The following is a 22,722-nucleotide window of genomic DNA, read 5'->3' on the forward strand; positions in this document are numbered from 1 at the left end:
AGAGTCAATAGCGCTCGACAAATGCAGCTTTTACCTTTGGACCAATTGGCAGACCGTGAATCTCGAACCGGAGACATCAAAACAAAAATGCATTTCACAGATGCGATCATTATCCCTGCAGACATAAAAAAAAAAAAAAAAAACAGATATATCTCAAGCTGCAGACATCTGTTTCTACAAAGCAGTAAAGTTTGGCTCTGTTTAGTTTCATGTGCAAGTTTCCAACGAAAAATGGAATGGAAACCCGATACGTGAAGATGCTAATTGGCAATCTTTTTTTTTCCTCCTCTCATTTGTATTCATCTGTCAAGCTTGTCCAATTCTAAAGGGGGGGCAACGGCAACTATAACGTTCTCCACCCTTTGCCACAAAACAACTATCGGTAATGCATCCCTCTTCTTTTCCACTTTGCATCACTCCGCAAACCATTTGAGTCAAGTTACAGTAAATGCAAACTTGCCCAGAAAAACATCTCCAGCACTTCTCGGTCAATTGTGCGCTAATGGAACAGTTCATAAAATCAAGGATATGAAAATCGGCCAAATCCCTCCATTGTAACAGGAAGGAACTCGCCACGGGGGAGGACTCGCTCTCTCTCTCTCTCTCCTTCCTCTTTCTCATTTCAGACGCTTGCTTGCTCACTCGGCCACTCGTTTTTTTTTTTTTTTTCATCATTCTTTCTTACATTATTGATTGGTGGTTCAGAAGACCTCTCATATCCCCCCACCCCGCCCCCACAAGCCGCCCTGCCCAAACTGTGTCTGCAATTGTGGATGAGCCTCTGCCGTAGCCAAGTGGGACTCGGGATCTACTTTACTCCATTGACATCAGCGGTTGCCGTGTACATAAACGGTGACCCTGTTGTCTGGGCGACAGCCATTATATTGTCACGAAAGCACTCAGGCTAATGGTAGTGGAGCCATATTAATGATTCTCTGTCCTCCGCCCCTCCCTTTTTTTTTTATTTTATTATCTATTTTCTTAGAAATACACACAGATATGCATACTGCGTTACTTAAGGCTCCTCCATAACAAATTGCATCTTCCTTGCTCAGACGCCAAAATCAACAATATTGTACCTGGCCTTTGTTTTGCTCTTTGTGGACAATTAAGAAAAGTCACTCTGGCTGTGTTGACCTGAGTCAGTTTACTTGTTAAATTTTTATTGAGGACATCTATTGTCCTCCATATTTTTTTTTTCTTCTTTTTACTGGACATGCACTTGGAGAGTCAGACACAAACACATTCACGAGCACGTCCAGAAGATTAAAATCACCATTAGCCGTAAGACGGTTTACTCTCAACGGCTTGAGACGAAGGGCTTCTAAAGGGCTAACCACAGAAAAGAGATCGGCTGCGGTATCTAATGGCAACGTTTTGGATGCACATTAACATTTGTGGTGTTCCAGTAGCCTAATGGATAAGGCCGCCAGAGCTTGGAAGTGCCAGTCCAGGGACGTTGTTTACCAAGACAACTCTGAAAAAGTTCAAATGACGGGAGCATTTCGGGAAAGACGAACGATTATCGCCGTGGTGGTCGTTTCTTCGGGGATAGTTATTAAGTGAGGATGGGACAAAAATGGAGGTGCTTGTGGCTTCTTGTTTTTCAACAGAGTATGGCAAACTGCAAATATTTGAGTTATGATGCAATTTGACTTCACGATGTCGTTTGTCATATAAGCAAAAAGTCAAAAAATGTGCGATGAGATTTTACGATTTGAATCGTCAAGACTTAAGCGATTTTTGTATCTTTTGTGGTGTTGGTTGAATTATTTTGATGAAAGAAAATCGATTTTTTTTTTGTGTGTGATTAATTTTTTTTAATATAAAAAGAACCAACAGCAGAAGTTATTACTCCATCACGAGAGAGCTCAGTAGTCCAGATGACCTTAGCGACACACTCTAGTGATGCGTATATAAATAAGCTCCCCTCAGAGTCCTCCCGATCCATCTCATCTCTCTATTCCTCCTCCCATGCCTTTTTTTTTCAAGCAATGGCTTCATCTTTTTTTTTTTGACCCTACAACGTTCCCCCTCTCGCCGTAATCTTCTCTCGGCTGAAGGACGACTGAGGTCAAAGAGATGTGTGCTCACCTACAGGAAGAATTTGCTCTCGAACAAGGCAAATCATCTCAATGTACTGTACATGAAGATATTGTGGCAAATGACACACCAATATGTAACTGTCTGAAAAAAATACAGATTGTACTGTACTCTATTTCCTTTTTTTTTTTTTAAGGAGTCGTAGGGCTACCCTGGAAATAAAACTGTAATGTTGTGATAACAGAGCGAACGGTGAAGTGAATATCAAAATTTCCACGGGACCATTACACAACAGTCTGAGAGCATTAACCTTTGTGGTCCTGCCACATCATAATAATGGTAATGGTGTAATATCATTAAATATTTATTTCAACCACTTCTGGTAAGATGATGGAACAAACCCAACAAAAGACTTGATGGCAGTACGTGTAGTTCTTTCTCAGGAACAAACACAAACATAACCCATTGGCAATCTTCATTTCAAAAGGGCACCAAATATTGTCACCAAAAATGAATTTACTCTCATGCCCTGACGACTTAAAAAAAATTAAAAAAAAAAAGATTTTATTATATAGGGATGGTTTTTTTCATCATATTTTTTCATCATATTTTTTCACAGCTATCAGACTGAGTTTGGAATTGCTTTGACGAAGACGTGCAAAGAATCAAACCATACATTTACATACATTTTATTTATTTGATTTCACCCTGGATGGCTCTCACTCACCTGGTGCATATCGGTGGAGGGCACTCAAACGTGGCCATTTCTCTAAGCAGCTTGAGTAGCCTCCGGGCCTGAAATCAATGTGTGCTCTGTAACATTAAAAACAATATATTACCATGAGGAATACATTAGGAACATGTAGAGCCACTTTCATTAGTGCAAGGACTTCTGAAGGGCACGGCTGAGGCCTTTCCATCCCATATTGATTAAATGTTTTATGTTTTCACATCGATAACGTTTTGTTGATAGATAAACCAAACCGAAATATGGCAATCGCTGAAGCTAAAATTGTGATTTTCATGACTATTATTATTATTTTAATAATAAGGCTCTCAAAAAGCATCTGGCATCTGAAAGGAATAAAAATGGAGCAGGGATAAGAGTAGGGAAAGGTGGGAGGTATTAGAAAGTGTACACAGGCTCATGGCATGTGAATAAGAATAAGGATTATGACATGAGATATGAGGAGGTGCCGATAAGCAGTGACTTGTCATGAAGAGCGCATTTTGAGAGGGAACGTGCGGTTGGAATGTTGGCAAGAAAGGTTGCAGGGGTGGGGGGGGGAAAGAAATGACACACATTTGGCAAGCAAAGAACGCGGTGGTGGAGGAGGAGAACATGGTGGAATGAAACGGAATGGGGACGCACAGGGAAGGGGAGAAGAAGCAATATTTCATCAGTGTATGAGAGGATGACAAGAATGTAACCAAAAAAGGTGCAGATGGGAGGCAGGGAGCTGGAAGGTGATGGAAAAGTGGGGGAGGGGAATGAGAGAGGTCAAAATGAAGCATGGTCCGGGAAGGCAATTGATCAGTGGGGGAAGAAACACAGCTAGTACCAGATGTAGTATGTTGTATAATTTTATAGGGGAATCATCCACTCTAATTGATTGACTTGGAATTAATTTGAAAAAGCTAAATACATCCTATAGGTGGCAAAATATATTTTCCGATATATTTTGTGGAACATTCTACGTGACAAAAAAATAAACTTCCAAATGATAACATTTAGTGTTAGTAACACTCCGTTACAAATAAATCATGTTGTCAACATAGCAGCTGTGGCTAACATCTACTTGTTCATGCTGCTGATGCTAGCTTAGTATGGCTAGCGCTGCTATTTTGTTGAAGCTGGGCAGCATTCTCTGCGCCTATTCATCACACGTTCATAATCGCTTATTGTTATGAATGGCCATGTTTGAGGACAGTGCCAATCCCACAGATTTATATATGAATGGACTAACCACATTGCTTAATCGCCGTAGCTAGAAAAGAAACCGCTGGCGGCCATCTTACGTTGCCACTCGCGAATCTCGCCAAACTTGAATATTTTGACTGGGAATTTAACAACAAAAATAATAGGACTGTCTCGATATGTCAATAAACTTTTATTTATTGATCGTCACCACTTTATTTCCACAAACGATGGCCTGCGTTCTATCATCGTGCCTGAGTGAATAGAAGGCAAATCTTGCCACAGCATCACATAGAAGCCGTGGGGCGGTGGTGGGGGTGGAATTTCCTCATGTCATCTGTTAATCTGACATTTTAACTTCTCGCCTTGTTTATTGTGACATGGCAAACTAGAACAGTGAGTTTGGTTGAATAATTTCCATATATGGTCATCGTGGGGGCTTGTATACGAGTATAGACTACTGGAGATGATGTCATCTCCTTTCATGGGGCACTTTGTTTATTTTTAACTTTATGCTCATGTGTGATATGACGCAGTTACTCCAATTTTTCTCAAATAAGATCTTCGATAATTGTGTCCTTTTACATAAAAGACTGTCTTCAGCACATGGACAGAATGTCTGCTTACAGTCGAGTGTTTTGGGTGCAAATCCTGGCTCTATTGTCGCGCACGGGGTAATTTCTCCCCATGCTTGACTGAGTTTTCTGCACGCAGCCAAGTCTCCAGTAAAAGGTCAGAGACTCACACAGAGAGGGGACGCACAGTGCCGTACGACAGTAGGATATAGCGACATGTCTGACATGTCGCCGCACGGGGTAATTTCTCCACATGCTTGAGTGAGTTTTCTGCACGCAGCCAAGTCTCCAGTAAAAGGTCAGAGACTCACACAGAGAGGGGACGCACAGTGCCGTACGACAGTAGGATATAGCGACATGTCTGACACACAGTCAAAAAACAGGGGGAACATGAGAAAGAAATAAAAAAATTGTGGCTTATTTGTAGCCTGCGTGAGCACTTGATTTTCTACACTGTCACTCAAATTACACCAAATTATCCAAACAAAGGAAGTTAATAGCCACATGGAGTAGTAAGACTTGAAACATAGAATCAGTGTGGTGCAATGAAAAAAAAAACTTATTGGCTTCTGGGAGTATAATATTGAGAACGTGGGTTAGACAAGTGCAATGGACCCGGGTAGCTTTAGTGAGCTACTATAAAATAAGAGAGTGGGCTGGATTCGGCCTTCAGGCCTAGACTTTGACACAATGCTAATATCATTTAAGTAAACACACGATATGTGTAATTTGCGTTCTGAGGCGATTCTTGCAATCTGCCCCCTCATTCCAAGCCCCCAGATCAAAAACGTTTGCAAACCCCTACCTTATGTGTCACCATGCTCAGTTCAAATTGTGGCTGATGGCTAAAAGTGCTGTGCAAGGATACTAATGAAAACATTTGATACACAGACACACGACACTGTTTGGCTGAAACATTGTTGTGCAACTGAATTCGCGTCCTAAATTGAAAATATGGACTAATTTAATTGTGTGATTCACTCACCAACATGTTATTTTAAGTCTTCCGCTCCTCATGACCACTGCCAACGCTTTCCGGTGTCATCAGTTAAATATTTGCTCCATTGCTGCTATCTTGTGGGCATTTAGAGAAATGGGTTCTTCGCTATTGCGCGAGTGTTAAATTTGTGCCTCGCGTGGAACCATAGGGTGGAGAGAAATGGTTCTCCGCTATTGCGCGTGTGTTAAATTTGTGCCTCGCGTGGAACCATAGGGTGGGGTGGAACAAGCGTCGCCTTAGCAACGGAGGGGCTTTAGCTAGCACTCCGAACAGGCTAAATGTATCTTCTAAAAGTATAGACTTCTGAAAACAGATTCGGATGTACTGTTTTAAGACAGGATGGCTGCAAACAACCCATCTGTGTTTCTTCTCTCGGTGAACGGACAGATTGAGGGAGCGAATGTGAGTTTTGCCTGGCGTTTCTAGCATGGCGGCTAATATAGGTTAGCTCGCTAGCGTTTTGAAGCTTGTAACGCTTTGCATTCGTGCAAGTTGAAGAGAGAAATTCATTTGTCCATCTACTTGACATGGTGTATTTTCCATTTCAGTTTCCGAGTTATGACGATTTGTACTGCAAATACTGCTTTGTTTACGGCCAAGACTGGATGCCCACCACTGTGAGTACCCTTATGAATGCAGTGGATGACAGTAAAGTTTTATGTCACACTGCACAGCCCGAGGAATATATGCGTAATGTGTTATATTAATTTTATTATCGTGTATCTTGCGACCAGTCACCCTTTGCCCAAAATCAGGTGGGATGGAGGCTCGAACTCTCATTTGCACTCAAGAGCCACACTGGGGTTTTTTTTGTGTGTGTTGTTTTTTTTTTTTTAAGTTGTGATTGTTTACCAATTTAAATGCTTATGATTTTATTCTGATTTGTTTTTGCCTTTGTAGGGTTTGGAGGAAGGCATCACTCAAATAACATGTAAAGGCAGTCAATCGTCACACAAATTGATATGGAACTTCCCACTGGACATCACTTTTAAGAGCACAAACCCTTCGGGATGTGAGTCTCTCTCACATGCACACACTAACATTAACTAATAACAATTTCATTTAATTGGAGGAAATGTTTATCAAAATCCTATGTGCTCTTTCTAAATTAGGGCCTCAACTTGTGCTGAGTGTGTATGGACCAGACGTGTTTGGCAACGATGTGGTCAGAGGCTATGGAGCAACACATATCCCGTTAACACCTGGAAAGTCAGTGCTTCCCTCATCAACTTTCAATAATATTTGCTTGTAGAATATATACTCACCAGCTGCAACAACTTTGAGATCCATTACAAATGGCGTATCAAAGGATAGATCACAGCATATTGTAAAGCGTCCCGCAAGTGTATGTTGTATGCCTTTTTAAATGTGTGAAACATATCAGCTCTTTGTTGGCCCCCGCAGACATACACGGACCCTGCCCATGTTTGTTCCTGAACCCACATGGAGACTTCAAAAATTCACCAGGTTAGTTGACAGTCGGGTTGGTGTCGGAGACAGTGGCAGTCTTATTTGCTTGTCATTATACACCACAATGCATTAGAAAGCTCAGAACACATTAGACATTTTCAGCTTAGAGACGTTTCACAGTGCACTCCCAGTAAAGCATGAGTGAGAATTTTCGTGACGCCCATGGTCTCCAAACTTTAAGACGTCATCGTGTTTGAAGACTTACCATCAAGTCTAATAAAATGTTCAGAAGTGTTAACTAGCGAAATGCAGAACTTGACGAGCAAGATCTTGAAAATTGAGACCGTTTGCAAAGAGCTGCAATTCTAAAACAATCAATGACACTTGTGTTAATTTTTGTTCTGAAATTCTGATGCTGAAAGTCTACTTTTCAATTGAGTTTCATTTCATATCCTTTGTGTATCAAGGCAAAAATCATAACTGAACCACATCATTGTGATCAAAACCCCGAGTTTCAATTCAAAGTATTACTGTATTCTTTTTTTTTTTTTTTTTAGTTGGCTTTGGGGACGTCGACTATATCATTGGATCAAAACCCACAGTTTCAATTCAAAGTATTACTGTATTCCTTTTTTTTTTTTTAGTTGGCTTTGGGGACGTCGACCAGAGTACACAGACCCTAAAGTCGTAGCCCAGGGTGAAGGGCGAGAAGGTATGTGTGGATGTTCATTCTTTCTGGTAAATAAGAACAGAAGCAATGAGATTGGACTTAGGGTTTTTTTTGTCCGCGTTCACATAAGGTAACCTGTTTTCTTATGACAGTGACGCGGGTTTGTTCCCAAGGATTTGTGACAGTCTGCTTTAACATCATCATGAAGGACATGAAGAAACTGGGCTATGATTCTGGACCATCAAATTCCTCAAACACACAATCTTACGCCACCACATCTGGCTGGTCGACGGATGAAACATGACCATTTCTAGTGTCCACCCAAACGCTCTGGTTATGATCACTAGAACACATCGAAATAATGGTAACTGTCCTGTTTTATATTCAAAATTTGTTTGATGCAAATGTCTTTGTAAATGGCTTTGTTACGTATTCCATCATTTGTATTTTTATATTTTTACATGAAGGCTGACTTTACAGAGACGTAGATGATCTTTGTTGTTATAAAAAAAAAAAAAAAAAGGCTGACTTTACAGAGACGTAGATGATCTATGTTATAAAAAAAAAAAAAAAAAAGACACTGACAAGGGTTACAGAGTTGATGTGATATACATTTACTTTAAACCAATGCAGCTACTCAACCTCAACCAACAGGGGGCGCCCTGCTGTGCTCGTTTATTTAGATGCCGTTAAGATTCCACGGTGACGTGTCCTACAAAAACCCATTACACAGAATAAAGGTCAAAAAAAAGAACGGTATGTTACAATAGTACAAATGATAAATTATATTATACAGATATAATGCCGTCAGATTGAGCACGTATCGAGTAAAAAGCAGCCTGCTCCCAGCACTATGAGAAGAGTAACTAGACAGACGTGCAGAAGAATAAAAAGGTGGCTATTAATGCATATAAAGACAGTCTGTAAGGTCAGGTATTCTCTCAATAAAAGCATAGCGAATACAAAGTGATGCATCATCAGCTTGTCACACACGGGCCATTACGGAACCACACCGCCACTGTGAAACCGGTCAGAAAAAAAGTGGTCATTTGCAGTGTCATCCAACATTTTTGTTTTCCATCATCGCTTCAATGTTTAGTGAAATCAAGGAGGGTGACAAAACAGTTTGTCTGCGAGGCGCCGTTCAATAAGCTCATATTAGCAAAGCCATTTTTGCAAAACATCTCTTTTTAACATGAACTTACCGCATTGTTTGCATATCTTATTTGTTTTGCGATTTAACGGTTTCATTGGGCTGTATGCACTCAATCCACCTATCACCCATCCATGAGCCAAGAAAAAAGAAAACATCACCAGCTTTCTGATTACGCTCTGTTTCTCTACAAAGTAATCCTCCAATATTCATTTTTGCACAAACTTAAAAAATGTCATGGAAAGCAACAATGGTGTGTGCGTGTCGGCGAACAGAAAAAAAACAGTCAAGTGACCTGATGCTGGGTTTTGGTCTGGGAAGGGGGGGGGGGGGGTTCAGACTTGGAGATCAGTCGCTGTGACTTTGGTAACAGTTGTGCTTCTAAGAGAAGTGAATGGCTGACCCATAGGGTGAAACACTAAAATGACCTGATGCAGACTAAAATATGCAGCTAGTAAACACCTTAATGACAGAAAAAGGATCTGAATGAGTAAATAGTAAAATGTAACCATGAAAAAAGACCTCCTAACTCCTCCATGGAACACAGTTTGCTCTTCGACTGCGTGTTCACCAGGTAAATTGATTGCAGATGGATAAGTGGCAATGAATCCGCCCTCTAAATTGCTGATTGAAGCGTGCCAACAGAAGATGCTGCAGACAAACTGGTAACCGCCACAATTATTACAAACTGCCGACGTTGTGCATTCAAGTACATGTGGAAGCTGGTATCTCTCGTTCAAACTGCGCACGCGCTCCCCTCTTCCCTTTGACCCTAGTACAAAAACAAAACCTTTTTTTTTTCCACAATGCCTACTTTATGTGCTTGAATACTGACACTGTGACAGTTAATATATTTATGTCTCAACGCAAATTTGGGTGTGGCCTTAATGTCGTATATCACATGGAGTCATAGGATTGGGGCATTGACAAGTCATCTGCGAGCATAACATGCCACTTAATCACTCGGCTAGCGGGGTTTCGTCTCCTTTGAGAAGCATTCATGCCGTTTAATACCGCGACCCGTGTTTGGTCAGCATGTTTTGTGGCGGTTCAAGAAGGAGTCCAATGGCGTGCCCAGCGCTGTGATGGGAGTGGTACAGAAAAAGTCCAAGTTTAAGCAGTCACGCCCCGTTTTACAGCTAGCCTCCTTGCCTACGCTAAGGTGTCGCGGTGAGCCCAACAGTCGCGTAAATTATTAGTTAAAAAAAAAAAAAAGCCAACGAAATGTGCAAAATCCCTGCTTCGGAACACACACAGAGTATAAACATATCTGACGGTCTCTATCATTCAAACGCCAGTAAGTGAAGGAAAGACTTACTGGGAAATACACAGTGTAATAGCACTAATATGTGCACCCACTCTCACACGCATACACGCATGCGCCTACACGCGCACACTATTCAGCTGACAGGGCTTATAAAAGATTAGCTCTAGTGACGAGATAAGATCCTGGCGTTAGTAGAGTCAGGCTTCTGTCACCCCACAGAAGAAAGGGAGCAATCCTACGGAGGAAGGGAGGAGGGTGAGGGACAAGCGGACTGTCTTCACCTGCCTCTGTGGGGGTGAGGGGGTGGGAAATGTAAACACCCCTGCTACTCTAACTCTGATGCCAAGTGGACAGTGATCTACATCAGTGTCGCATCGAAATGGAACACACGGGACGAGGCAGTTTGTCGCACAAGGAGGGGAGGAAGCGTGTGGTAATGTTAAAAGGATGCCACAGTGTCTATGAACTTGCTGGGGGGTTGGTTAGAAAAGGGATACATGGGACGAGACAACTTCTCCATGAAGCTTTGTAGAGATGGGGGGGGAAAGAAGTTGGGTGGGGGTGTTCTGCGTGCACGTTGTCCTGCAGTCATCCCTTCACAAAAGGAATGGGTTGGTGGCTCCGGTGGGTTGCGACCCAGCCTGGGGGGGCGTGCTCATCAGTGGCTGGGGCATAGCGCCCATCGGGCGTCCCACAGGGCCCATGCCTGCTAATGGGACCATGGAGATGGGTTGAGTGGGCAAGGAGGATATGGCCATGGAATCAGCCATGCCGCTGGCGAACCCCGAAGGCATGGGGCTGACTCGCATCTGGTTGAGGGTTGGAGGGGCCGGTTGGCTCACTTGGAAGGGGTTGGCATGGGTGGCGGAGGCTGCCGCGGCGCCACCTGAGTAAACACAGACAATGTCAGAAGCACAAAAAGATGCTCCCAATGAGTTCCAATCTTTTATCAGCAATTTGGAACCATCAACAATTTAAGACATGGTAAACATGTATGTTTCTCTTTTTGTGTGTTGGGAAAAAAAAAAAAAATTAACACCTGTGGAAGCCAAGAATGGGTTGAACGCTGGTGCAGGTTGGGCTGGTTTGGTCACAAGAGAATCCAGGTTGACCAGGGCAGCGTTGGGCCCCAGGAAAGACTCTGGGGTCTTCCTGGTTGGATTTGAAGAAGTAGAGATGGATGTGGGAAGTGGGTCGAAGATGTCCAAACTGCTGCTGCTAGCAAGACTGGCTTGGGATGGAACAGAGGATGCTATCCCACCATCACCTACAAAACACAAGTTGTTGTATACATGCAGAAACCTCCATTACAATCAAGCGGGGGGCATGAAGTTGAATGTAAATGAAATCAGAATACAGTACAACATATACTTTGACATACAGTATATCCGACTCAATACAAAACAAACGAGATGTTTGGTTGATTATTTCTGATTTCAATTTTTCACCAGTTGGGCCAAGACTTCAGGCAGACTATTCTACCAGCCGCACTTTAACTAAAGCCGCACCGTTGTGACCCGGAATGTCACGCTGTGATGGTACAGTTGCATAACTTGCATTTGTAGATTGTAGGACGACGGTGAACATCACCCATCCTTGTTTGTGACCGACTGACCGTTTCTACGATACTCCTTTTATTCCCAGTCAAGAAACGCGACTTCTCCGCTCCCATTTTTTGTTTTTGTATTCACCAACTTACTGTCTTTGGTGGCTCCTGTTACAGGTTTTGAACCCATTGAATTAAAAATGAGTAAATATTTGCGTGCGCGCGCGCACACAGGCACGCGCACGCACGCACACACACACACACACACACACACACACACACACACACACACACACACACACACACACACACACACACAATACTCAACATCACAAAAATGAGAACCAGTGAAGTTCAGATGCCGTGTAAACATAGTATAAAAGAATGATTTGCAAATAATTTGCACATTACTGTACATTATAGTTAGTTGTAGAGACTACAAAGACAAGCTATTTAAGGTATAAAATGATACACTCCACAGCAGGGTTCACCGACTTGTGCGAAAGTAATAATACTCAAGTAAATGTATTGTGCTGAGAACAACATCTCAAAATTAAAAGCTGAAATCAAAATGATACAGTGCATTACATCTGCACGTGAGTTTTCACTGTAAAAAAAAAAAACTATATTGACACATTAAATCAATCAAAAGAAACTACTATGGGAGGACATCAGAAACAGACAGCCTTTGTGGTAGCAATGGATACAAAGAGCGATGGAGACGCACCAGACCCAGCAAGACATCTTTTACACGTGTCATTAGGACAAACTAATCTCAGAATAGAAATTAACATGACAATCCTTTGGATTTTAGCAAATTTAGCACAGTATTCGGCATTTTTGCATTGAGCTGAAGCACAAATCTCTATCTAGTACCACCCTGCCTGCAGAATCTAACCGAAAGGGGGAAAGCCACAAAGACCTGCGCCAAGCTGACCTCACATTCGGAATTTATGGAAACAGAGTTCTTCATTACAGTCATGAGAAAAGGCTCGAAATCATTGTTTTTCTTTGCCGAAGAGTTTTGTGAATCATTGACTTCATTTGAGGAGCAACTTTGACATTTTGAGGAGCAATTTTTTTGCAGGTTAATCCCAAAAACTGTGATGCAAAACCTCTGATATTGAGCCTTGTGAGCTTAAAAAAAAAAAGTCCATATAGGTGACACCACAACAAGATTAACACCCCAGTGATACAAGACCAGACCAGAGCAAATGGCCTTCCATTCTTCAAGTGAAAATCTGATTGTTATGGCAGCATGTCTTTCGTTGGGTTTTCTCGTGGAAAAGAAACATGGCTGCTCTAGGCCCATTGCTCGAGTCTGGTAGTATCAACATACAAAGGCAGGACACGTGTGTATGCCCTGCAGAAATATTAGAACAACGGACGGCACGGAGGAGGAACAACACAGACTGTGTCAATAGGGAGACAAGGACAGGGTGAGTACCAGCAGGGACAGAGGAGGAGGAACGCAGGCTGTCAAACTCTGAGAAGTCCTCTTTGGACGTACCATTGGATTCACTGAACAGGTCAAAGCTACCTGGATGGAGACAACACACACATATAATATAAAGCAAAGACGAACACGTGCACGGCTGGTGACAGACAAAACAAATGTGAATGAATATCTACGTAGATTCAAAGGAGACAGACGGAAAAAGGCAAATGGCACAACCAAACACCATTTGGGCCTCCAGGATGCCGTTCCATCATTTGTTCAACCTCATTACTTTGTCATTGAAAACATCAGCAGCCTTCCGCTATGGGTTACCTGCGTTGGAAGCCTTGGGGCGAGTAGCGGCCGACCCCCAGGGATCAGATGGGGGAGTGGAGTTTGATGCCCAGGGATCACTGCTCTTCATGGGTGGAAGTGAGGTAGGAGCCCCCCACGGGTCCGCTGAGGCTGCCGACTTAGAAGAAGCACCTTGGGGGTGGGAAATAGGTCTACTGAGTGGCAAAATATGGCTCGGTTAAATATGAGCTACAAGAACGAGTGTTTTGGTGGCAGGAATCAAAGGTCCAAACGATCCCCCTTTCAGCTGTTAAACCAAACTGTCTCTCCTCCTGTCACGACCTTTCCAACACAATTAAGTCCCTTCATTACAGTGTAGCATCACAAGTTTGTCGAGGAATTTTGCAAGTGCCTCCCCTTTTGACATCAGTGAGGGAAGTGAACAAACTGAAAACGGGAATTCGCTAATTGCTGATGTCAACTGTGCGTGAGGTCTTAGGTAAATAAGTTACAGTGTAGAGATATCGTCTCACATTCAACCGTTGGTGCTGTTTTTTTCTACTGCCCCTGGCAATTGGCACTTATTTCTCCCCGCAAACCCGGTCCTCAATGTGGTCTGTCAGGAGTGAATTTCTGCAGTGCTTTATTGTCACTGGGCCTGCAGAGCAACATTCCGAGTTGTCAACCAATAGTTCTCAGAGTTTCAGGTAGGGGTGAGGCACTTAGGCACAAACGCAGTACCGAATACATCCCCCTCAAAGTAAAAGCACGCAAATGCGGAATGTGTACCATAAGGTTTCCAGGGGTCTCCTTTGGACAGAGCTCCTGCACCCCAGGGGTCAGCACTGGCACCTGGTTCTGGAACATCCATTAAATCCATCAGGGATGACTGCGGCTAAAAAAAAAAAGACAAAGGTTCATTTGAAAATTGATAGAGAGGAAAAAAAACTACAGTGGTAGCAACTGTGCATGTAATATGAAACTGCTCAGCCGTATTAGCAGTCATCTCATGTTAATGAAAATGAACAGTCATGCCATTTATTGAGTCACATAATTGGTGGGCTGACGAGGCCATCTTCAGTTAGATTCATCACTGCTTCAGGGGGAAGAGATCGGGTCAGGCAAAATGAGCGCGAGGAGACTAATTTAGCATATTTGTGCCAAGTCACTTGATGTTTCATGCTTTGATGGTAACTTACCTCTTTTTTCTTGTGTGCCAGTTTGCCAGAGTCCGGACCTCCCTTCTTGCTCTCCTCCAAGGCCATCTGTAGTCTTAAATCGTCCCCTCTGCGAATGCGCTCCTCCTGTAATTTGGCACGCGAGCGATTGACACTTCATCTCACTGAATATATATACAGTAGTAGATTGTGTACACTTAATGTGATTCCAAAACTACCCACAATACTGACAGACACTAGACAAGCCCTCAAAGACATTTATCAAACATGAGACTGATTTGATACAATGAAGTTAACTCCCCAGATGTGAACTGATGGTGATTCATTGTCTGCCATGGAGCGCACATGCCTCGTACCTGCTCTGCTGCTTCTCTGCTCATGGCCAGAGCCAGTTGCAACTGTAGTTCCTCCTCACCGCTCGTCTGAGGTCTGGCTTGCTCCAACTCTGATCCCGCATTGGGAGATGTGGCTGATGGACAAAAGCCGACACAAAAACTGCCAAATTAAACATCAGGGGTGACCCAAAATCACTTCCCCCGCCCCCAGACTCGATACAAGTAAGAGTACTCGCTGAAAATAAAAATGCATACAATTAGGAAATATGTATAATGCAATTACGTTTCCGGCCTACTTTGGACCCTGTGAGAACAAGGGCATATGACAGGTCAACTCCATATTTGCATTGTTTTCAGTCACAGTCTGCCACTACACAATAGCCCGGAGCTTCAAGCGGAATCTCAAAAATCTCTCCTAGCTACGCCCACAGGGTCGACTCAGTCTTATTCCTATTGGCCAGACTTAAGTTCCGTTTTCTCAAATGATGACTCAGCTCTTGGACCTGCCGCCTCACGGCCACATACTGAAGCGTATTTACATGGAGGAATGTGGGCCACATACTAAGGTCGAGAGCGCACTCCGTGCAACACGTATGATCCGTGCAGGCTCAAACCGCATGCTTGCAAACGCACACGAGACTCACAATTGGTCCTGTGTACAAACGGCCGAGTGTCAAAAGGTGAAAAGAAAACAAGTCAAGGGTCACGCTTTCATTTCAAATTCTCCCATGTTTCCGCCTGCCCCCGTGGTGCGTTACTCCAGTTCCTGACTGTGATTTTTTTATTCTTTTTATCTCTGCCGTGGTTTCAAAGACTCCATTGTGGGATTGTTTCGGTCACTGGCACATTGTACCCACTAGAATCAAAAACCAGCAGTCCTGTAATTACCATCTAGCCACCCTATCTTCACTGACAAGAGAAACTGGTTTAAGCTGCATCTTAATTTTCCTCTTTGTATCTCCATTTGCCCATGCCTCTCTTTTTACACGCTCACTATATTCATTAGCCCATCCACGCAAACTCATTTGAATGAAGAGGAGCATATTGCTTGGGAAGGGGGGCTTCAACTCCCATACTGAAAAGCCAGGGTGCATGAAAACGTATTTGGGCTGGGAGGACATGCACTGCTCCAAAAAATAAAGGGAATACTTAAACAACACAATGAAAACAAAACAAAATGATACTCACATCCATGGTAGGAGGCAGGCGAGCCCTCCGACCTGCCGTACTCTTCACTGTAGGAAGTCGAGAGGTTGGGCTGGGATGAGCCTCGACCAAAGCCCATCTGACTGCTCCCCGTGGACACCTGGGCCATACGCTCTTTGGTCTTCAAAGCCTGGGACCTTTGCGAACAAAACACAGCAATCTTCTTGAAAAAGCTCGAGGGTCTTCTCTTCACCAAAATGCTCAGAGGGGATTGAGTCTTGAGACTTAAAAACAGCGGTAGTTGTTTTCAAGTGCTCTATAACGCGGCTGTTGAGTCGAATCGAGCGGCGTTGCGTGGGTTTCAATTGGATGACTAATATCTTACCGCTCTCCTTTGAGACGATCTTCGTCTTTAAGAAGGACCACGAGCTGTTTGCTCTTCTCCCTCACGTTGATGCCCTGGTCCTTACCATCTCTGTCAACATACTGGAAGTCTTTCAGAGTCTGGATGGCAAAGATGTTCTCCTTGCACTGCAGCGCCACTCGCTCCGAGCCGGTCTTGATCAGGTAGTCGAGGAGGGTGAGCGCTTTGTAGACATGGCGCCAGTTCTTGCCGTGGTCATTGAGTCGTCTCCAGATCATGCTCATGATCTCACTGAAGGCCACCACGTTGTAAGTTAAGTCGGCAATTTCCGACATGAGTGAAGACGAGGGGCCCCAAGGGTCATTGGAGGTTGCCTCTCTGACTTTCTTTTCTGCATCAGAGTAGTTGTTCACCATGTTCTTCATTTGGCGGCGGATGGTGGAGCTTGGCATTGTGGCGGTTGAGGCGGAACGCGCAGGGGATCGGCAATTTCAACTCTGGCACCGACAGGAGCGCTCACGCCACAAGTTTTGCGTATTTATGCAAAAAGCTGCGTGTCAGTTTAAGGTCTCCTGGTCCGAACAAACTTTGTGCTGGATAAGTAAGAGTCTATGAGGCTTCTTCAGGCCAGTGCAGTGTTCCTGAGTCCTCCAGAACAATATCTGTTAAAACCATTTCCGCACACAAAGTGCCGACAGTGCTTGCGACCGTGCCATTACCTAGGAAGCACAAAGTAAAAGTTAATTAATTACAAGCAACAGATGTTATGTTACAGTGAAGCATCCAGAATCCGTCACGACAAATTTGTCGAGGTCTCTTGGCCGACAGTAACTATGATCATATCTAACAGTACGTTCAACTTATGAATCGTCATAGAACCTGTGAAATAAAAATCACAAGAGGATGACATATGATCTGATTATTGGAGAATCGAAATAATTCATAACCCAACCGTATTCAAAGAGATTGCTGTCCTGAAACATCGTTAACTGTAAAACAAAGTCCTTTAGATCTAAGGTGAAAGTTATTCATAGCTCTCGTAGATAGGTATTCCGCACTGGCCTCTGTCTTAATCCTAATTAATAGTTAACGAAAGATTTCTAAACCATATTATTCAAGTGTATCATCTATTAAACTATTGGTCTCATTGATGAAGAGAAAATTCGTTTCCTGTACTATACTGTATATGCACCCTTTGTACTCAACATCCAAAGGGATGGCTACGGACATGTCCTATTCAATAATATCCTACGCGCACTCGGCATGCGCCAGCACGCCCCACAACCAAATGACGGCGTAAACAGTGGTTAGGTAGGGAGTGTTCAGAGGTGCGCGTTTCATTTGCAAAGTCAGTATTTGAAGGTTTGATTGTGAGGGCAGCTTCCGGCCTGGCCATGCCACGGAGGGACAGCTGGAGGGGAAACGAGGATGCGTGAGAGCGCTTGGGGAATGAGAAAACAACTTGGCACATCCCGTAAACTCACTTAATGCCAGTCAAATGTGATTCCTGTGTAGAATGCCCCACCCCGCACGCCCCTGCCACCCCCGCTAACTTTCCCTCATCACCCTGCATCGCCATGAATACGACCGAGGCCTAATTACACATCTGCTGCAATAATCACCTATTCACTCACTGCAGACAGGAGGAAGAGAAGAGAGTCTGTCTTGTCCATCGCAACCCCCACTACTATCCCCAGCCCAAATACACACATGCACGCAGACACACCGGAACAACCCCCACCACAAACACAGCCGGACCCCCCCTTCCCTTTCGTCCTTCTTGTGCTGAGCTCACAAATTTCTATGAAACAAGCCTGTGTGGAGAAAGGGTGTAAATGTGTCAATAAGAGTTCAAACATTCATTAAAATCGGAAATCCGATTTTTCAAGCAGGCATGTTTATTTTGCTGCAAACACTCATTTCCACCACACCCCATCTCCAAGACAAAATAGCAGTCCCGGCATGGCCAGTAGTCCTCCTTTTCGGGGAGCAGCACAACACTAAATTCATGGTGAGCATTTGCCTGACTGTATGTTGTCCCAGACACAAAACAGAATTGATCTGCACTTAGCACACATCATAGCAAATGAAGAGTCATATCATTGTACTTTTTCCTGAGCTCGAAGCCTACTGCAAAAGTTGAAGGGCCTACAGCAGACAGAGTCACGGTTATCTTTCCACATTATGTTGTCTTTGCTTCAGTACAAAGACATGAGGCAATAACATGACATCAGCGATGCGGATGGGATGTTACATCCATTTTAGGGGTGGAACGCTTTATGGCTTACTGATAAGCGCTGACAAATTTGCAGATGGTTATTACTGCTGTTTCAAATTTTAATTTGAGTTAGCACCATATTTAGCATCTGTGGCCTCTCCCAGGCACACCGCAGCAGCTAAAAAAAAAAAAGTAAACTGAAGAAGATAAGGACCATGTGTTAAAAGTACTTGGTTTTGCTGATGACTTGTTACAATGCTCTGAATTATGGATGCACAAGTACCACTTTTTTCCCAGGCTGAGTCCAAGTTCAAAGTACAATCAAAGACATGAAACTAACGGACTCCGTCCGGATTTCAAGGGACAAAATCTGCATTGTAGTGTCCATCTGCCACAGAGAGTTGTATTGCAATTCCAGGCAATTCATTTGCCCCAATAACAGTTCCAAGTATTTCCCACAACGGTACAGGAAACCTAAAACAGGTCTACCTTGACAGCAGCAAAGCAGAGTGATGGAAAGCTGATAGGGAGATTGAATGCTCGCTTGGGCGTCCCTCATGAGGCTGACAGTGTTTGTCTTTATTGAACACAACTCATCACACACACACACACACACACACACACACACACACACACACACACACACATAGACTTAACCAACAATTTCCAGCGACAATGATCACATGAAAATAATAATTGTTGACCAATAATTAAGTTCCAACATAACAGTCTGTGTGTTATACACTCTGCAGTAAAGTATGGTTAATAAGGATCGAAGCAGTTTAAAAAATAATCATAAAAATAAAGGGGCGAGCTACGTCCTGATAGGTCCGTCCTTGCGCCTCCGTATCCTGTAATTAAAAAGCCAGGTCATGCAAGAGATGACAACAATAATGATGCTCATTCCCCCACCCATTATGACACCACACTGGCTCAGTCCACAGCCATAAGTAACACAATATTTCACATTCGCTTGTACAGCCAAAACAGTCCTGTATACTATTTCAGTTAGAAACACAATCAATGCTGTTACAGAGACAGCGCCCTGGCACAAAAATGCTAAATGACGCACATCAAAGAGCATAGAAAACGTGACATTATTCAGTGTTGGAAAGGCGTAGGAATGTAAGGGAAACAATGAATAAACGGCGATGCCGCAAAATAAATAGAACAAATCACAGCGTTTCCTTGAACTCACGCGATTGATTTCTCACGAGCCACTGACGTACCTTTAGTTCCCTATCGACACAAACTAGCTCGCTCACTCACACATCCACGTCCTGTATTCCGATAAGAAATGAACACAAATATTTTATGGAAGTTAGCGCGGAGTTTGTGAAATCTCAGTCGAAATAGCCTGGATGCTAACTAGCGATGAGCGGTAATGTTAGCAAGTTGCGAGCAAACTTGTGAGTTAACTTGCGTAACTTTATTCGCAACGTGCCTTGATGACGATCAATGTTGGTTCACCATTTATTGTTTTTCACACCTCAGTAAACAGGCCACTGGAGCCAAGAGGCATTTTATTCACGCCGAGTGTTGGGACACTTCGACGGGAAAAAAAAGTTGGGGAGCAAGCTAGCCACCCGCAGAGCTCGTCTGTGCTCTTTTTGGTCGGTTCAATCACGTCAAATGTCGCCAACTCGGCGTCAAATCGTACCGCTTGCTTTATGTTTATTGGAATTATATCCGACCCTGCGTTGCACATTTAATGTAATCCACAAACGGTACTAAATCAGTCGACTAGCATGCTAAAAGATGTAGCCAATCCTCTACTAACGGGTGCTCGGTGGAGACATCGCCACTGAAAACTGGATTAAGGGACTCCACCAAACGTCGAAATAATTCCTCTACGTATTCAAAGCAGGCGGTATCTTACCGTTTATTTCGAACTGGGTCTGATTCAAATAAGAGTCCAGGGCTGTAGACCCTAAAACGCGTCCCTAAAATTCCAGATGTTTAAAAAAAATAAAAAAGGAAAAAAAAATCAAGATAGTGTACTTATTGCGGCGAGCTTGTTGCGCCTCCGCCTAGCCAAAGTGTTGCTAATGCTAATGGTAGGCTAAAGGTTTCCCCTCCTCCAGAACATGGCGGGCGGTTTGGGAGGTGGGAGAGCCGGGGATGGGTGTGACCGACGCGGCCTGACTCACGCACACACAAAAGACCTTCCTTCCCTGGAAGCCATGTCAGCCGTCAATGAAACACTACATGAGCCCGGTCAGCTCGTTTCAAGAGGACAAACACGGCCGGAATCTGGCTCAACATTGTTCTTCAGAGTAGAACATCTCTATAACTAAACAATCAATCGTTCCCAGTAGATGGGTGAAACGAAGTGCAACTAAACTCAACTACTTCGTTCATGTACTGTGATCATTAATGTACTTTGATCATTCCACAAGCGAAGGGCAATTTAGATACCATATACTTCCGACTCTGTGTGTTTTTTCCCATCTCCAATTCTTGATCTTATTGGCAAATGCCATACTTCCTGGCTTCCTGGTCTGCTTTGTTAAACCTGTTTAGTGGCTGGTTGTGAAACACAAACGTATCACTTTCTTGATGTCAGTTCCGACTAAACAGCAGCATCGGCAACTATGAAATCATACACACGATGCCAATGTCTGGAATTTCCACGGCGGTCAGTGTGTGTGTTACAGGTGTGACAGTGTGAGCCTGGAAAACATTGCAGAGCAGCATTCCATCCCTCAAGTCTTTTTCCACTGCATGTGTCTGATCATGTCTCAGCGTCATGGCGGCATTTATCACGTTTTTTTTTAGACTCACCAAAAATACAGTGTATGATATTTAAATCAGGTTTTATGAATAGACGAGTGTATAAGTGGACTGAGCTGCAGACACTTCCTGCTTAAAGGGTGGACAGTCTAACATGAGAGGAAGAAGAAAAATCATTCATGTAATACAGTTTAAGATGTTTACGCCACTGCACAATTTGCACTCGTGTCTGTGGTAACTGATGAACTCAAAGTGAAATGTATGAATACAAAAATAATGGCGCTTGTCTGCTGTAGCTCAATAATCACGCACCTCCAGTTTTGGCCAGTAGAGGTCAGGCGTGTTCTAGTTTTGATAGAGAAAACAAACCCAAAAGAAGCGTCTTTTTAGATTTGATGTGAAATAGACAGCTACACTTATTTCTAGCAGTCGCAAATTGTCTGTTCTCACAGGCCAAAACATTAGACACAACTAAAGAAATAGTGCAATTTCACAGAGAAAATAGAAACCTATTTTTGAATGGTATTATGTTACTTATAGTTTTCTGCCTAGATTTCCTTCGTAGTGCTATGGAAAAGTGCAGTTCGGATCGGATAATGTCTTGTCACCAAAGCTAAACTAAGACTTTAGTATGATTTCCTACTAAATTGTCGTGCCATGTGCCCTGCAACTGACTGGCAACCCGTTTGGTTGTTCAGGGTTGATTGCTGTGCCATCACATTGAATCAAAACATGTACACAATCCTTGTCGAACTTGTGCATTGCTGTTGGATCTTGAAATTGTCCCTTCAAATATTTAAAGAGCACTTTCTCAAGAACTCCAGGGGTCTTCATGCTCGAGTGATTTTCGCTCTAAAAATGACGCAAGATGAGATCAACCATCAGTCCGCTCACCCCGTGCCTGCTGCTGGATTCACACATGCATCCGTACATCTCACTCATGTGTGGCAGACACATTGCTCGCTCTCTGCCATCATTAAATATTCAACGCACTTCATTCTATTTTATGTAGCAAGTAGAATATATCACAGCTAAATATTTCTCAGGCACTTTTTCTTATAGATTTAAGAGGCCCCAACGTAAGAAACTTCAAGAAAGCACAATAGCCAAGTCTGTGTGTGTATGGGAGGTACACTGTAAATGGTAAATGGAAACCTCTAAATATTAAAAAAAGAAACAAAAATCAGCAAATATTCAAATTTGCGGGTGCTGAACTGCAAATAAGCAGTGACTGTAGTTTTGAGTTGTAATATCAACATTCACCACTAGATGACAGATATGGCTTCGTCGCGGGTCTTATACTGCTCTGTAATTCAGCATGAGTAGGCCTAATAATAATACATATATATATTTTGCAGATTTTGAATGAAATGCAGGGCAAACATGGTGCCTCAATATTATTACACTTTTTAGCAAGTTGACTTTTGTGCGAAA

The 22,722-nt window shown here is 43.2% G+C and overlaps 2 protein-coding genes across 7 annotated transcripts; one reads left to right on the forward strand and one right to left on the reverse strand.

The window, feature by feature from the left end:
• Positions 1-4,762: 4,762 nt before the first annotated feature.
• On the forward strand, positions 4,763-8,099 carry b9d1 (B9 protein domain 1). 2 transcript variants are annotated; one of them, XM_019868360.1, is made up of 7 exons: positions 4,763-4,834; positions 6,085-6,153; positions 6,437-6,548; positions 6,649-6,745; positions 6,941-7,003; positions 7,591-7,658; positions 7,769-8,099. In XM_019868360.1, exons 2-7 carry the CDS (start codon positions 6,142-6,144, stop codon positions 7,918-7,920), a joined length of 504 nt encoding a protein of 167 aa, XP_019723919.1. In that variant the 5' UTR covers positions 4,763-4,834; positions 6,085-6,141; the 3' UTR covers positions 7,921-8,099. The 2 variants fall into 2 exon arrangements, with proteins under 2 accessions (XP_019723919.1, XP_019723917.1); XM_019868358.1 differs by lacking the exon at positions 4,763-4,834 and adding an exon at positions 5,710-5,938.
• A 107-nt stretch (positions 8,100-8,206) lies between these two features.
• epn2 (epsin 2) lies at positions 8,207-20,784 on the reverse strand. 5 transcript variants are annotated; one of them, XM_019868354.1, is made up of 11 exons: positions 20,435-20,756; positions 19,045-19,132; positions 16,359-17,056; positions 16,016-16,170; positions 14,849-14,961; positions 14,514-14,618; positions 14,104-14,209; positions 13,354-13,506; positions 13,030-13,122; positions 11,076-11,303; positions 8,207-10,922 (listed from the first exon to the last, which is right to left on the reverse strand). In XM_019868354.1, the coding sequence occupies exons 3-11, from the start codon at positions 16,787-16,789 to the stop codon at positions 10,633-10,635; spliced, it is 1,674 nt and encodes a 557-aa protein (XP_019723913.1). In that variant the 5' UTR covers positions 16,790-17,056; positions 19,045-19,132; positions 20,435-20,756; the 3' UTR covers positions 8,207-10,632. The 5 variants fall into 5 exon arrangements, with proteins under 5 accessions (XP_019723913.1, XP_019723912.1, XP_019723914.1 ...); XM_019868353.1 differs by lacking the exon at positions 19,045-19,132; XM_019868355.1 differs by lacking the exon at positions 19,045-19,132 and having other exon boundaries at positions 13,093-13,122; positions 20,435-20,755.
• Between the last annotated feature and the right edge of the window lie 1,938 nt (positions 20,785-22,722).

The sequence above is a fragment of the Hippocampus comes genome, unplaced genomic scaffold (assembly GCF_001891065.2).
Source record: "Hippocampus comes isolate QL1 unplaced genomic scaffold, H_comes_QL1_v1.1 scaffold314, whole genome shotgun sequence".
Taxonomy (NCBI): domain Eukaryota; kingdom Metazoa; phylum Chordata; class Actinopteri; order Syngnathiformes; family Syngnathidae; genus Hippocampus; species Hippocampus comes.